At 48.4% G+C, this 15,233-nt stretch overlaps 1 protein-coding gene across 1 annotated transcript in view; it reads left to right on the top strand.

The window, feature by feature from the left end:
- LOC142302100 (NXPE family member 3-like) overlaps positions 1 to 15,233 on the top strand; it is a 127,843-nt gene that overhangs the window by 67,241 nt on the left and 45,369 nt on the right. Inside the window, exon 2 of the mRNA XM_075343180.1 lies at positions 10,345 to 10,851. Coding sequence (XP_075199295.1) covers positions 10,345 to 10,851 — 507 coding nt within the window. The remainder of the gene's footprint in view (positions 1 to 10,344; positions 10,852 to 15,233) is intronic.

A 15,233-nucleotide genomic window follows, 5' to 3' on the forward strand; every position in this document is an offset into this window, starting at 1 on the left:
AGTATTAATAAGTCCCACCTCATGTTGCACCTGACCGCAAGGTGCTGTGATGGTGACTATCCCCGTGGGATAGTCTCGGTGGTCCCCATGTATGCAAACCACCCCCACGGTACGTCCGGTGGCCTTTACTTTAGCCCTTAGGGTTGATCGCACAAGGGTCACTAAGCTTCCGGAATCCAACAAGCCTGTAACCGGACATCCATTCACCTGAATTTGGCACAAGTGGGGCTCAGTCTCTGGGTAGACCAGGTCAGCGGTACACACCACCTGAGCATACATTGAACCCCGCCGGGTAACCCCACAATCCATGGGCTCCGTGGTGAGTGGACACTGGGCTTCCATATGTCCCACCCGCTGGCACCGCCAACATCTAATAGGGAAGGACACCCCCTTGACGAGTTGTCGTTTAGGGTACATAGTTTTCCGGACCTCAGGGACGGAGGGTGCGGCTTCAGACGGGACGGTAGCGGACTCCCGCACCGGTGTCAGCGGTGGGTCCTTGGCCCTAGGCTTGGAGGGGCCGGACCGACGGGCGGTACGCAAAGTCTCAGTGTCCCGTATCAAGTCCTGCGTAGCCACATGCCGCTCTACCAGGGACACTAATTGGTCCAGGGTACTCGGGTCACCCTGTCCGACCCACCGTTGAACGGTGACGGGTAAAGTGCGCACAAAACGATCCACTACTACCCTTTCCACCATTTGCGCCGGGCTCAGAGTGTCAGGCTGCAACCACTTTTTTACAAGATGTAACAAGTCATAGGCCTGGGAGCGTACGGGTTTGGCTTCCTCATAGAACCACTGATTTACCCGCTGAGCCCGTACATAGGTATTCACCCCCAACCGAGCCAGTATTTCGGCTTTCAGGGTCACATAGTCAATGGCGTCCTCGGTACAGAGGTCCAGGTATGCTTTTTGGGGTTCCCCCGTCAGATAAGGTGACAATACCTCAGCCCACTGCGGGGTCGGCAGCTTTTCCCGCTCGGCCACCCGTTCAAACACCGCCAGGAACGCTTCCACATCATCACCCGGGGTCATCTTTTGCAACGCTTGTCTCACCGCTTTCCGGACGCTGCCGTCGTCACCCGGTCCCTGGGTTGTTGCTGCCGGTCCGGCACGGATCGACTTGGCCAGGAGAACCATCTGTTCTTGGTGCCTTTTTTCCTGCAATTGCAAGGCTTGCTGCTGACGTGCATTGGCCTGATCCATCTGTTCTTGGAATTTTTTTTCCTGCACTTGCAAGGATTGGAGCAGGTGTGCATTGGTTTGTAGCTGCTGTGCATTAGCCTGCTGCTGCTGTGCATTAGCCTGAGCCAAATGCTTTATTATGTCCTCCATGGCGTCGCCGGGTTTGGGCTGTAGTATAGCCGCTCGAATCCAGGACATGCGCAGCTGGGTCACCAGGGATGAATGCTACACCTCACCGGCTGTCATGCCCGCCGATTCTCCACCATATGTGAGGTAGCGTCGTCGGCTGCGCTGCAGAAGACACGGGATCCAGGCACCAAGGTTCACAGCACACGGTTTATTCCAAAGAAAAAGTCCATAATATTACATATGTGCCTTTCCGGCAGAGAACTCAGGGAGATGTGATCACTCCCTCACACCCGGCACACCTGCCCTTGTTCCTGAATCTATTTATCCCTCCCTTCAGCCTGTAGGGAAAACAGCATTAACCCTATAGTGGATTATCATAGAGTGAGCACAACCGGGGCGAGACATACCGGCCGTCATAGATAACCCCGGTCACAGTCTCACAATATATATATGTATATATATATATATATATATATATATATATATTTGATTATTTACATGAAATAAGTATTGAACATGTCACCTATTTTCCAATTAAATAAATTGATAAAGATGCTATTGACTATATATTTCTCAGCAGATGTCAATAACAACCCATCCAGTCCACATAGGCAAAGAAATCAGACCATAGATGTCCATAAATTTAGTGATGTGTAATAATGAGAAAGATCACAGGCAAAAAGCATTGAACACTTATTGAAATCTATTTAATACTTCTTACAAAAGCCTTTGTTGGTGATGAAGATTCCAGGCGCCTTGTAACACTTTGTTCCTGCACTTCTTGCACTCCTGCAGGGACATACTTTGACTCACCACTGCGGCCGGGTACTTATATGCTGTAACAGCGTGTCCCTCCCCCGCCTGTGCTCATGGTGTAATAGTCTGTCCCTCCTTTGTACTGCTTCTGCTGGGAGATTGTTTGTTCTTCTCAGCATGGGACTCATCCAATCCATAACTTGGTAAACAGAATAGAGCCAGGACATCTAGAATCCTTTCATGTATCAAGTGTCCAGGGGGAGGTGGGCCCTTCTGCCCATCTAAAGGCCCCGTCACACTAAGCAACATCGCTAGCAACATCGCTGCTAACGAACAACTTTTGTGACGTTGCTAGCGATGTTGCTGTGTGTGACATCCAGCAACAACCTGGCCCCTGCTGTGAGGTCGTTGGTTGTTGCTGAATGTCCTGGGCCATTTTTTAGTTGTTGCTGTCCCGCTGTGAAGCACAGATCGCTGTGTGTGACAGCGAAACAGCAACAACTAAATGTGCAGGCAGCAGGAGCCCTGTCCTTGGTTACCCGATATTTACCTTTGTTACCAGCCTCCGCCTCTCTCACTGTCAGTGCCGGCTCCTGCTCTGTGCACATGTAGCTGCAGCACACATCGGGTTAATTAACCCGATGTGTGCTGTAACTAGGAGAGCAAGGAGCCAGCGCTAAGCATTGTGCGCTGCTCCCTGCTCTGTGCACATGTAGCTGCAGCACACATCGGGTTAATTAACCCAATGTGTGCTGTAACTACGAGAGCAAGGAGCCAGCGCTCAGTATGCGCTGCTCCCTGCTCTCTGCACGTGTAGCTCCGTGCAGTGGTAACCAAGGTAAATATCAGGTTGGTAACCCGATATTTACCTTAGTTACCAAGCGCAGCATCTTCCACGCGGCGCTGGGGGCTTGTCACTGGTTGCTGGTGAGCTCACCAGCAACTCGTGTAGCCACGCTCCAGTGATCCCTGCCAGGTCAGGTTGCTGGTGGGATCGCTGGAGCGTCGCAGTGTGACATCTCACCAGCAACCTCCTAGCAACTTACCAGCGATCCCTATCGTTGTTGGGATCGCTGGTAAGTTGCTTAGTGTGACTGGACCTTAAGGGGCTGATCCCAGGAGAAGAGAACAATGAGAGAAATGTTAGTTAGTTGGATCTTGGCTGGAGAGGGACTAGTATCTATAGCTGAGGCTAGATCCTAGTGCCTGTGTATAGACTATTACAGATTGGAGATCAGTGGCCACATGGGATTGTGTTTTGTTGTTCGCCCTGTTGGACTCAATTAACTCATATAAGGACCATTGCCATATTTTCCCTGGCGTCGGAATACCGGGAGGCGCCCCCGGATCTGTTGTTTTGTTGTGGACTCCTTGTAGGCTTTAAGGATTTATATTCATGTTTGGTACTTTATCTTTGTGGTTCCAATAAAGCTCTTTGGATTGTTCCTCGGCCTGGTGTCCCTTACTGCTCTGTCACATACCCCGTCACAAAGTGGTTGGCAGCGGAGGGATCAGAGCAGAAGGAATGAAGGACAACGGCCCATCAACATCTGGAACCAGTACCTCAGAGTACAAGAACTGGACTTTGTCGAGTCTCAAAACAAAGGCCCATGAATTAGGAGTCGGCTACAAAGGACTCTCCAAGGAGCAACTAATTGAGGCTTTGGAAGGAGCTTGCCTGCAAGATGGCACCATTGAAGTATAGGACAGGAAAGACGGGAGCTGGAGGTAAATATCCCAAAAAGTCAGTGGGTTGTGTGGTACGAGGAGGAGATGGCACTGCTGGGAGATGAGGCCACCATAGAAGATATGCGAGAGGCCATTAATAGAGCTCAGGAGAGGCAGCGCATGGCAGAAGCAGCTAAAAGCTCCGGACAGACTGTAATCCCAGCATTCACCATGAGGGAAGTCCCAAGAGTGTCCTGTAAGGACTTTAAGCCATTTAATGAAGCCACAGGCGACATTGAGGGCTTCTTCCATGACTTCGAACATCAGTGCCGATTAATGGAAGTCCCAGAAAGAGAGCGAGTCAGACACCTGGTGGGCCTCTTGGAGGGTGGAGCTGCCTAAGCCTATAGAGCTATGGACCCTCAGTAGAATTGTATGGGGAGATAAAAGAGACCATTCTAGAACATTATGCCATGACCCCAGATACTTATAGGACTTAGTTCCGTACGTTAGCCTGTGATGGGGAAGTGTCTTTCAAGATGTATGCCCACAGGCTCAAACATGTATCTCATCGCTGCCTTGAGGGAGAGGGGGCCTTAAGTTGGGAGACCTTCTTCCAGGTCATCCTAAAAGAACAGTTCTATGCCAAGTGCCCTACTGATATCCGGGAATAGGTGCGTGAGAAGAGACCAGAGACAGTGGGACAAGCTGCTGCTCTAGCTGATGAGGTGCTCACTATCAAGCCTCAGTAGAAGAAGCTGCTAGCGGAGGGAGAAAAAATGACCAGCACCCCAACACCACAGGTTCCTTGTCCTTCAGTTCCCAATGTCCCTCGACCTCCTAGGTCACCACCTCATGTGGATACCCGTGTGAATGTGCCTCCAGTTGCTCCTACCACATTTTCTGTAATGCGACCAGGAAAGAAAGTAGAAGAGTGAAGATCTTATAGCTGTGGGCATCCCGGGCATCTGCCGGCCACATGCCCATCTATCCAGTGGAGTCATCCTCCAAATCGACAACCACCTCCAGCACCTGTACCTCCATATCAGTCACCAAGTTCATCTACCTACTTCTCTAGGTCGCAAACTGGAAGGAGTGGGACGCAGCGCAGATGTTATTGATGTGGGCAGCCTGGCCATCTACAAGGTACTTGCCCGGCTGGTCAGCTGAGGGATGACCCTGCACCAAATCGACCTGTTAACTATCTATAGCCAAGTCACTGAGGTAAGAGGTGTCACCCCTTCAAGTTGACTTGCCTAATGACTCAGACACTCATGTTCGACCACTAGGTGTTTATGGGATGCAAGCCACAGCCCTGAATTCTTCTTATTATCCAAGAAAGCACTTACAGGAGGTTGTACTGGATGGACAGAGAGTTCTTGGTTTTTGTGACTCTGGGGCATTTCTCACAATAGCTGATCCCCGAGTGGTTCGGCCAGAGGCGATACAGTCAGTACCAGGGTTTACCATTGAATTGGCTGGAGGACAAAGGAGTAATATCCCAAAAGCAAGTCTAGAACTGGACTTTGGCTTTGGGGTCAAGCAATGCGTGGTTGGGGTGATGAGCAGCCTGCCTGCAGATAAACTCCTAGGCAATGATGTGGGAGATCTACAATGCCGATTTGTGGGTGCAGGAAGCAGAGTTTAAGTCAAGGAGGATACAAACTGGAGCCCGACCCTTTAACTCTACACCTCCACCATACATTAAAGAAGATGGAGCCAACACAAAATGCCGATGGATTGTCCAGACAGGAGGAGCCCTGAGTCATGTCCGCCATGTTTACGTGTACTTGACAAGTGACCTGTTGAGGTCACAAGTCCGTACACAAAATGAGGGGGGAAGGGGTTGGAACAGCGTGTCCCTCCCCCACTTGTGCTCATGTTGTAATAGTCTGTCCCTCCTTGACTTGACCCTGTATCTACTACTTCTGGTGGGACATTGTTTGTTCTTCTCTAGGTAGACAAAATAGAGCCAGGATATCTAGAATCCTTTCATGTATCAAATGTCCAGGGGAAGGTGGGCTCTTCTGCCCACCTAAGGGGCTGATCCCGGGAGAAGAGAACAATGAGACCCATGTTAGTTAGTTAGTTGGATATCGGCTGGAGAAGGACTAGTATCTATAGCTGAGGCTAGATCCTAGCACTAGAAGTCCCAGAGAGGGGTCATTTAACATTTCTACCTTTTGGAACCCAGAGACGGGTCGAATGACTTGAAGGATTTTAGCTAACATCCTACAATCACCGTCTTTTGTTCTGTAATTAAGGCCATTACTGTTGCACCACAGGAGGTTGTTGTTTTCCATTGAGTTTAGCCATTTAGTTTCTAGTTAGTTCTATTCAGCTTGGACTAAGGGTCATTGACCCTCTTTCGGGACTTCAGGGGGGAGCTCGAAATTTCTGGGATGTCTAGTGCTATTGCCTGTGTATGTACTGTTACACGTAGGATTGTGTTTTGATGTTCACCCTGTTGGACTCAAGGAACTCATAAGAACCCTTGCCATATTTTCCCTTGTGTCAGAATACCGGGAGGCGTCCCCGGATCTGTTGTTTTGTTGTGGACTCCTTGCAGACTGTAAGGATTTATATTTATGTTTGGTGCTTTATCTTTGTGGTTTTTGTTCCTTGGCCTGGCGTCCCTTACTTCTCTATTGCATACCCCATCACACATGCTGCCCGGCGTCACTGCCTCTCCTCAATCTGGGCTTCTCCTCCCACTTCCCGGAGTCTGTGCGTGCATCACAGGACCTCCAGGAGCACTCCTAAGGAGTGCACGCTCATTACTGCCCGTCTTTTAAAGGGCCAGCATGCCAATCCTAGGAAGTGCCTTTCAGCCTACCACTGAGAGACACTGGGTATTTAAGGCACACTCCCACTAGGGGGGGGAGTTGCCTTTTCAGCACCATTAGTTTAGTCAGTTGAGTTCTGTCTAATTAGTTGTCAGGTCACCCTGTCCATCCTGTCCCGTCTGGTCCCGTTCTATCCTGTTCCTGCCTGTACCTGGTCCCGTCCTGTCCTGTATCAGGTCCCAGCCCATCCTACCTGTTGGCACCTGATTCCAGTCCTGTCCTGCCCACACTTGGCTAACAGCCCATTCTGCCTGTTGGCAACTGGTTCCAGTCCTGTCCTGCCTACACCTGACTACCAGCCTGTCCTGCCTGTTGGTACCTGGTTCCAGTCCTGTCCTGCCCGTAATTAGTCACCAGCCTGTCCTGCCTGTTGGCACCTGGTTCCAGTCCTGTCCCTGCCCGTACCTGACTATCAGCCTGTCCTGACCGTTGGCACCTGGTTCCCGTCCTGCCCGTAATTGGCCACCAGCCTGTCCTGACCGTTGGCACCTGGTTCCCGTCCTGTCCTGCCCGTAATTGGCCACCAGCCTGCCCTGACCGTTGGCACCTGGTTCCAGTCCTGTCCCTGCCCGTACCTGACTATCAGCCTGTCCTGCCTGTTGGCACCTGATTCCAGTCCTGTCCCTCCTTGTAATCACCTAAATGTCCTAACATATGGTACACAATTCATGACTCAACAATAGCCATAAACCAGCCCTGGATTAGCCTTAGCTGGACAAAGAAGTGACTGCGCATACAATTTTTAGAAAATATCTTTTATTAACCTTTTTATTTCATACTAGCTGTACTACCCGGCTTCGCCCGGGTTAATAACTGCTGTTAACAAAATAGAATGTATTAACAAAACTGTATTCTGCACACAAAACCACAAAACAATTAGATATAAATGTAATTATAATGTCTGTCTCCCCCTCTGTATATATCTCTGTCTCTCTCTCTATCTCTTGGTCTGTCTGTCTCTTTCCCTGTCTGTCTCTGACTGTCTATGTCTCTATCTCAATCGCTTTCCCTGTCTGTCTATCTATCTCTTTCCCTGTCTGTCTATCTATCTCTGTCACTTTCCCTGTCTTGTCTCTTTCCCTGTCTGTCTCTTTCCCTCTCTTTCCCTATCTGTCTCTTTCCCTCTGTCTCTTTCCCTGTGTCTGTCTCTTTACCTGTCTTTGTCTGTCTCTTACCCTGTCTCTTTCCCTCTCTTTCCCTGTCTATCTGTTTCCCTGTGTCTGTCTCTGTCTCTTTGTCTGTGTCTGTCTCTTTACCTGTCTGTGTCTGTCTCTTAATCTGTCTGTCTTTCCCTCTCTTTCCCTGTCTGTCTCTTTCCCTGTCAGTCTGTCTCTTTCCCTGTCTGTCTCTTTGTGTCTGTCTCTTACCCTGTCTATGTCTGTTTTTTTCCCTGTCTGTGTCTGTCTCTTTCCCTGGCTGCACTGTGGCTCCCAGCTCCATTTGCTTTAACAGAGGCAGGTTTTTTGGTGAATAACTGTAAAGAGCGGGTTTAACATTTCCCCTCAAAACATAGCCTATGACGCTCTCGGGGTCCAGAAGTGTGAGTGTGCAAAATTTTGTGACTGTAGCTGTGACAGTGCAGATGCCAATCCCGAACATACACACATACACACACACACACATTCAGCTTTATATATTAGATATACAAAATCATTACAGAAAAAAAACAGGAAAAAAGCCATCTAGGGGGACACAATGGTTCCAGGTAGAAATGTACTCACAATTATTAGGATCATAGATAGAACTTGAAAGAAAAATGTTTTGCAAAAAAATTTTTCTCCAAATTTTTTTTTCTAATTGTTGGATATTATTGGGATATTACATAATATATTGAAAAACCTGCAAAGTGGACATTACTAGGGTATTACATAATTTATTTCTAAACTTGAAAAGTGGATATGATCTAGGTATTACATAATAGGTGAAATAAAGTATGAAGATGTCAAATGCAATACATGCAAAATCACTTAATACAAAGTAGTGTGCCTCTTTCAATAACCATACTTGAATATGACAATATATATATATACACTAGAAAGCCGCTACATAATCCTGTTTACACATAATACCACCAATTTGGTCACTTAGATATATATGGTGACAACTGATATTATATAAAGTGCTGCTTGACTCGAGTAATGAGCACCCAAGCTTTTTAGTGCTTACCCATCTCTTATCATGACTTAAGGCCCTGTCACACACAGAGATAAATCTGTGGCAGATCTGTGGCAGATCTGTGGCAGATCTGTGGCAGATCTGTGGCAGATCTGTGGCAGATCTGTGGCAGATCTGTGGCAGATCTGTGGCAGATCTGTGGTTGCAGTGAAATTGTGGACAATCAGTGCCAGGTTTGTGGCTGTGTACAAATGGAACAATATGTCCATGATTTCACTGCAACCACAGATCTGCCAAAGATTTATCTCCTGTGTGTGACGGGGGCCTTAACAGGTCTCATATTGAACATAAATTGAATTGCAGACTCCAACAGACCATGGCGTTTAGGCCGTAGCTGTGCAGAGCAGCCAATTGATAGGACCAGAAGTGGACATCTGGAAAGTAATGATTAATGAACACTACGATGCTCGAGTCGAGCAGGTCAGACACTCGGACGGGCTCAACTTGGGTAATGAGTATAATGGAAGTCAATAATTGGGCAGTTCGGCTCTTCACCCAGATACGGCCAGCCATACACAGAGCATTTCTGAGGAAGGTAAAATTTTGTTTTGGGTTTTTTTTTCTTGCACCCGGCATCCGAAAATGTGTTTTTTCCCCTATTGACAGCCATTCAGAGACTGCAAGTGGCTCCCATCATTTACTGAAGACAGCCAGCTCTTTCTTGGATAAGTCACTAATGACACATCCATGCGCCAGGGATATTCGGCCAAATATCGAGCAGTGGTGAGCATGCTCACTTATCATTACTGAGAAAGTGTAAATCAATAATCAATAGTATAAGATGATGGGAGGAACAAAATACTAGTGGCCATTCATGAGGTCACCGGGGTTGTAGTCCCAAGTCGCCCAGAAGCGGTTTTATTGTACATCTTTAATGTATCCGAAAAGGTCTATAAAAAATCCATCTTAGGCCATCTTCTCCAGGCAGCCAAGACAGTGATCCCACCACGCTGGAAGGACTCTGCCCCCCCTACGCTAGATGAGTGGGTAATGGAGGTAAATGTGATCCACCGTATGGAGGTGGTGATGGCCCAGTCACGCGGGCAGATGCTGGAGACAGCCACCAAATGGTTTCAGTGGGAATAATTTCTGTCTAGTAAAAAATTTTTGGAACTAAGGTAACTCCCGAAGAACAGACACCCTGGACCCCTGTTTCTCCAGACGACATACACCATCCTTTCGAAAAGTCTTGGTCCAACGGACAATGTATTAGTCCCAGTCGCCACGCCCTACTTCCTATCTTTCCTCCTTTCTATCCGACTTACGCTATCTTCCCTACATATCATGACTGCTACTCTTCTCTACCTTTCTTCTCTGTGTTACTGTCTCCTATGGTTTAAAATGAAGATCCATTGATGAATGCAATAATTTATAATCCATTATGACTCCTACGACAGTTTAATATCGTTCAGATGTTTGATGAAGGCTAGCTATCATTACATGGATCCATGTTCTTTTACTGTATGCTTATGAAAATTCAATAAAATGTTAAATTGGAAAAAGATGATGGGAGAGTCTTTTGTACAATTCATATAAACATCTCCATGATTGTCTATTCCAACATCTAACTCACTGATGTCATCAGTTCTTCTACAGGTTCCTAAGGATGAACCATTTGGATAAATACAGACCTCCACCTTTCAAGGCCTTTGAACAACCCATCAACATTTCCTTTACGACACTCTTCCAAATGAACTCAAAACTATTAGAATTTCTCAAGCTCATTGATTGGCCTGAGCCTCCATCGACTGTCAGTCACGTCAATTTCTCCACAAGTCCCAATAAATGTGATTACCACTTATTAAATCCACGAGATTCATATAAGGTTGGTGAGTTCTTGGAAGTAATTATCACGGCTCGGGATCACAATGGACGACCTAAGAAGTATGGTGGAGATTTCTTCCAGGCTAAGCTTCATTCTAAAAAACTAAAGGCCGGAGTGACTGGACAGGTGAAGGACCATGGCAATGGTAGTTATGTAGCCAAGTTCCTCCTTCCATGGACCGGAGAAGCTGAAGTGTACATCAGGCTCATTCATTCCAGCGAGGCAGTGAATGTTCTGAAGAAGACGAGGGAGCGTTATCCCGGAAAGGTGATCCATGAAGGTTACAGCATATATGTTACTAACGTACAACCAACATGACCCCATGAATGTTGTCTACAAGCTTTTAGTCTCGATGTATCACTGCATAAATCGACTGATTTGGATAAAGAGGCTTTTGGGTCTCCGTGGCCACAACTGCAAACAATCCTTGTGTGGTCTCATCCTGCTACAGTCATGTTACCACCCAACTGTTTCCTATTTCTTACGGGCCTGGAAATACTGTATATTTGCACAGCCCTATCCCAGCTTCAGCACTGGTCCCTGCTCGCTTCTCCCATGGCCTGCTTCCTCTGCTGTTTCACAGATTACCCAGCAAAGTCCAGTGATGTCATCACTCAAGGCCTTTTAAGGCTTATTCTCTCAACCATGGGTGTCTGAGTATTGTGTAAGCGTTTGTTCGGTTGTCAGGTGCTTTGGAGGTAATCAGTTCTCCCAGTTTGGCTATTTTCTCTGCAAATTCCTCTGGTTTCTGCAACCTGCATCTATGTCCTGGCTCAGACCTGCTGATTAACCCTTCATCTGCTGTAAGCATAATGAACTATTACCAGGACTTGTTCATACTTCAAACAATCCTGCATTAGAAGGTACACGCTCTGTAAACAAATATACTACTTTGTCACTGCTACAACCTGCTATTCATTTGCTTGCTGAGTAACTCTTCGTCTGCTGTAAGCATTACGAACTTTCCTGAGGACTAGTTTGCTTTACAAATGCTGCTATTATTCCTGGATGGTCTATACATCTACAGTACCCGTGCTTGTCTACACCCCTGGCTCTGTGTCTTCTGGTGTGTCCTGCTCTGCCTGTCTGCTTGCTGTCCTGGTTCTGTGCCACGTCCATCCTGCTGAGCCATCACCCATGGTCCATGCCTTCACCATGACCTGCGGCTTAGTGAATTTCACCAGGTGAGTCCTAACAGAACAAGTAGATAGATGGAAGGGGGAACCTCTGCAGGATCAGACTATGCAAGATTTGTTAGCAGATCTGTTGCCTTGAGGTCTCGCAGATCTGCATTGGAGCTGCTGACCCAAAACGGTTGATTTCTGTAAATATCATGTTTTTTTTATATTAGCTGCATTGGAGCAGTTACATAAACCTATTGCATTGGTGGACCGATTTTATAAAAGTGAAAGCTACTGAATCGGGCTGTGTTTTGTGTTGCTGAATGCAATCTGTCGGGAAGCTAAAACTCCCATCAGGTCCTGAAAGTCTACCTCCTGTTTCCAGGCCATTGCCTTAGGTCTTATTATTTACTTTTAATGGGGTATTCCCATCTCCAAAATCCTCCCCCAGTATAGAGTAGGTGTAATAATAAGAATATTAGCAAATACCTCCAATTAGAGATATGTAGCATAGTTCTCCTGATTTATTATGTCACTTACCTTCTGTTCAGGGCATTGCAGGACCTTAGGTATCCATGGTTACAACCACTCATATAGTCACAGTTAGTGTGTTAGTGTTCAGGGCATTGCAGGACCTTAGGTATCCATGGTTATGACCACAAGCAACTAACAAACTAAATATGACTATATGCGTGGTCCTAACCATGGATACCTAAGGTCCTGCAATGCCCTGAACACTAACTGTGACTATATGAGTGGTAGTAACCATGGATACCTAAGGTCCTGCAATGCCCCGAAAACTAACAAACTAACTATGACTACATGCATGGTCATAACCATGGATACCTAAGGTCCTGCAATTCCCTTAACACTAACAAACTAACTGACTATATGTGTGGTCGTAACCATTGATACTTAAGGCCTTGCAATGCCCTGAACATGAGGTAAGTGACATAGTGAATCAGGAACACTACACTACATTCTAATTGAAGGTATTGGCTAACATTATCAATTTTACACCTACTACATTTTGGGATAGCACCTAGGAGATAGGAATACCCCTTTAAGTTATGCAAACTAATCCAGCCATGGTTATGTAACTAGGGATGAGGGGTGTAGGCATATGACGGGGATACATGATCAAGGTCACAATGATGAGGTGGGTCTTTAGGAATTGGGCACCATGCCGCTGTTTTTCTACACTATAGACTTGCTGTCTACAAACTTGCTGACTATAAAGCCCAGACTGTATTGGTGGGTTGGGTGCCGGTTAGGGCACCGGGCTGCCGGGGAGGAAGAATTAAGTTACCCACTGCTGGTGTTGCAGGCGGCGGGGCGCTGCGCTCGCTAACGCTCGGGTCCGGCGCTGATGCGACTGCTGCTCGGTGGCTCGAGCGGTGGGCCGGATCCGGGGACTCGAGCGGCGCTCCTCGCCTGTGAGTGAAAAGGGGGTTGGTTTGTTTTGGGGGTTTAGTCCGTGACGCCACCCACGGGTTGTGGTGAAGATGGGCACCACCGCTGCTGGTGACGGGGGATCCCGGGAGCGATGGTAGGGAGCAGCTGGGATGTTGTTTTCCCCCTTGGTGGTCCCGGTGTTGTGACGGGGAGGCAGGGTCGGTGAGGTGCAGGATTGCAGGGACAGCGCAGAGCGGTGCCGGATGGCACGGGTGTACTCACTCAGCAAAAGAGGCACAAAGTCTCCGGTAAACCAAACGGCTGGATGGACGGGTCCCGCAGCCGGCTGCAGTGTCTCTCCCCGGGACAGGTGATGGTGGCTGCCTCTCCCTGCACCTTTGTGTACTGTGTTGACTCCAATGGCTTCCCAACGGTAGTCCGCTCCCTGGTGTATAGATACCGGAGGAGCCCGTTTTGCCCGCAGGCGCTGGCCCTTGGATTTCTAGCCGGTGGCGGTGGCTGTATGTCCTCACGGTGTGAGCGGTTTCCTTCAATCGGGACTTGGTTGTTAGGGAACCCCGGGGGTTCCTGTCACATTTGGATTTGACTGTTGATGGCGGCTCCAAGCCTGGTCGGGGTCCGATGGCCCTGCCTGGGTGTGCTTAGCTTCACTCTGTTCCCCGGTCCGGTACCGGTGGGCCACCACCCAGCCCCGGTCCTTACGGCTCTGCGGAGTTCCACTAACTCCTGCAGACGGCCCACCACCGTCTGCCAACCTTGCTGTCAGTGTCTGGGCTCCAACCCAGACACCTGCAGTAAGTGACCTCTCTCTGTCACCTCCTGAACTGAACTCCTCCAAACTCTAACTGACTGCTTTTCCCGCCTCCAGGCCTGTGAACTCCTCGGTGGGTGGGGCCAACTGCCTGGCTCCACCCCACCTGGTGTGGACATCAGACCCTGGAGGAAGGCAACAAGGGTTTGTGTCTGACAAGATGCCAGATGTCCTCTTGGATAGCAGTAACGTCTGAGGGTGAGGAGGAGGTGACGTTCCATCTTCTTCAGCAGTTACTTGCTCTTTATTCTTGGAGTTCTGTTTTAGTCGACATTCCACATCTAGTCGATGGTCATCCAACCAGATCTTGGGTCGCTCCTGTTTCGGGCACTGCTCACCTGACCTACTCCTAAACCATTCTCCTCTGCTTGAGTTTTCACTTTTATACCTAAAGTTTGTGATGTTTTCTTTTTAGCAGGAGATTATCACTGTAGGACTAGGTGTTGCAGGCTAATGTGTATAACCCCGCCTCTATCATTGATTGGCAGAAAGCTGGCAATCAGTGGAGAGGGTGGGGTTCTGCAAAGCTCAGCATTCTGAGGACTGCTACATATACTACAAAGAAAAGAGAGATTCTATCAAAGCTGCACCAATTAGTCCAATATTTGATACATCGCTGGAATCCATGTCTCAGTTCCTACATAGTACAGTTCTCAGATTACATATGACATGCCCACTGGCGCCATGGGCACTCATTACCGAGCCAGTCCTGTCCTGGGTAGGATGTCGTGGCAGCAAGGCTCAGTTCCGTGACCCCGGCGGTGTCGTTTAAAAGGGAAGATGGTGGGGCTGATAGTTCGTGACAGCCACCTGTGGTACTCAGCCATGTATAGCCGATGCTGCGGGCGGAACCACTGGGGCAGATGGTGACGCAGCTGAGTTGGAATAGCTCTCCACAGGTAGAGCTGGACCCCAGGGCCATTGAGAGTAGTAGCCTTTACAAATGGTGGCGATGTAAAGGCGGGGTGCAGGGCCGAGGCACAGGCAAATAACTGGGCAACACAGGAATGAAGTCTTAGGGTTTTACTCACTGTTGAAAATTCCAGGTTTACATGACCGGTCAGATGTCGCCCCCGAAGCGCTCTGTTCCACCGTGGTGGGCTCCAGCCAATCCTCGGATAGTTCAGAAGCACAACCCAGTATACCCTTCTGTGTTCCTTCCCTGGTCGTTTTCCTGCGCTGTCCTCTCCCGCCTGCCCCGCGCCTATGCACACAGAGCCCCAAGCCGGTTTCCGCGGGCCCTGTCGGGTGGATTGAAGCTCAATTCCTTGGCCCTATGTGGTCACCTTTTCACTGGATGT

The sequence above is a fragment of the Anomaloglossus baeobatrachus genome, chromosome 4 (assembly GCF_048569485.1).
Source record: "Anomaloglossus baeobatrachus isolate aAnoBae1 chromosome 4, aAnoBae1.hap1, whole genome shotgun sequence".
Taxonomy (NCBI): domain Eukaryota; kingdom Metazoa; phylum Chordata; class Amphibia; order Anura; family Aromobatidae; genus Anomaloglossus; species Anomaloglossus baeobatrachus.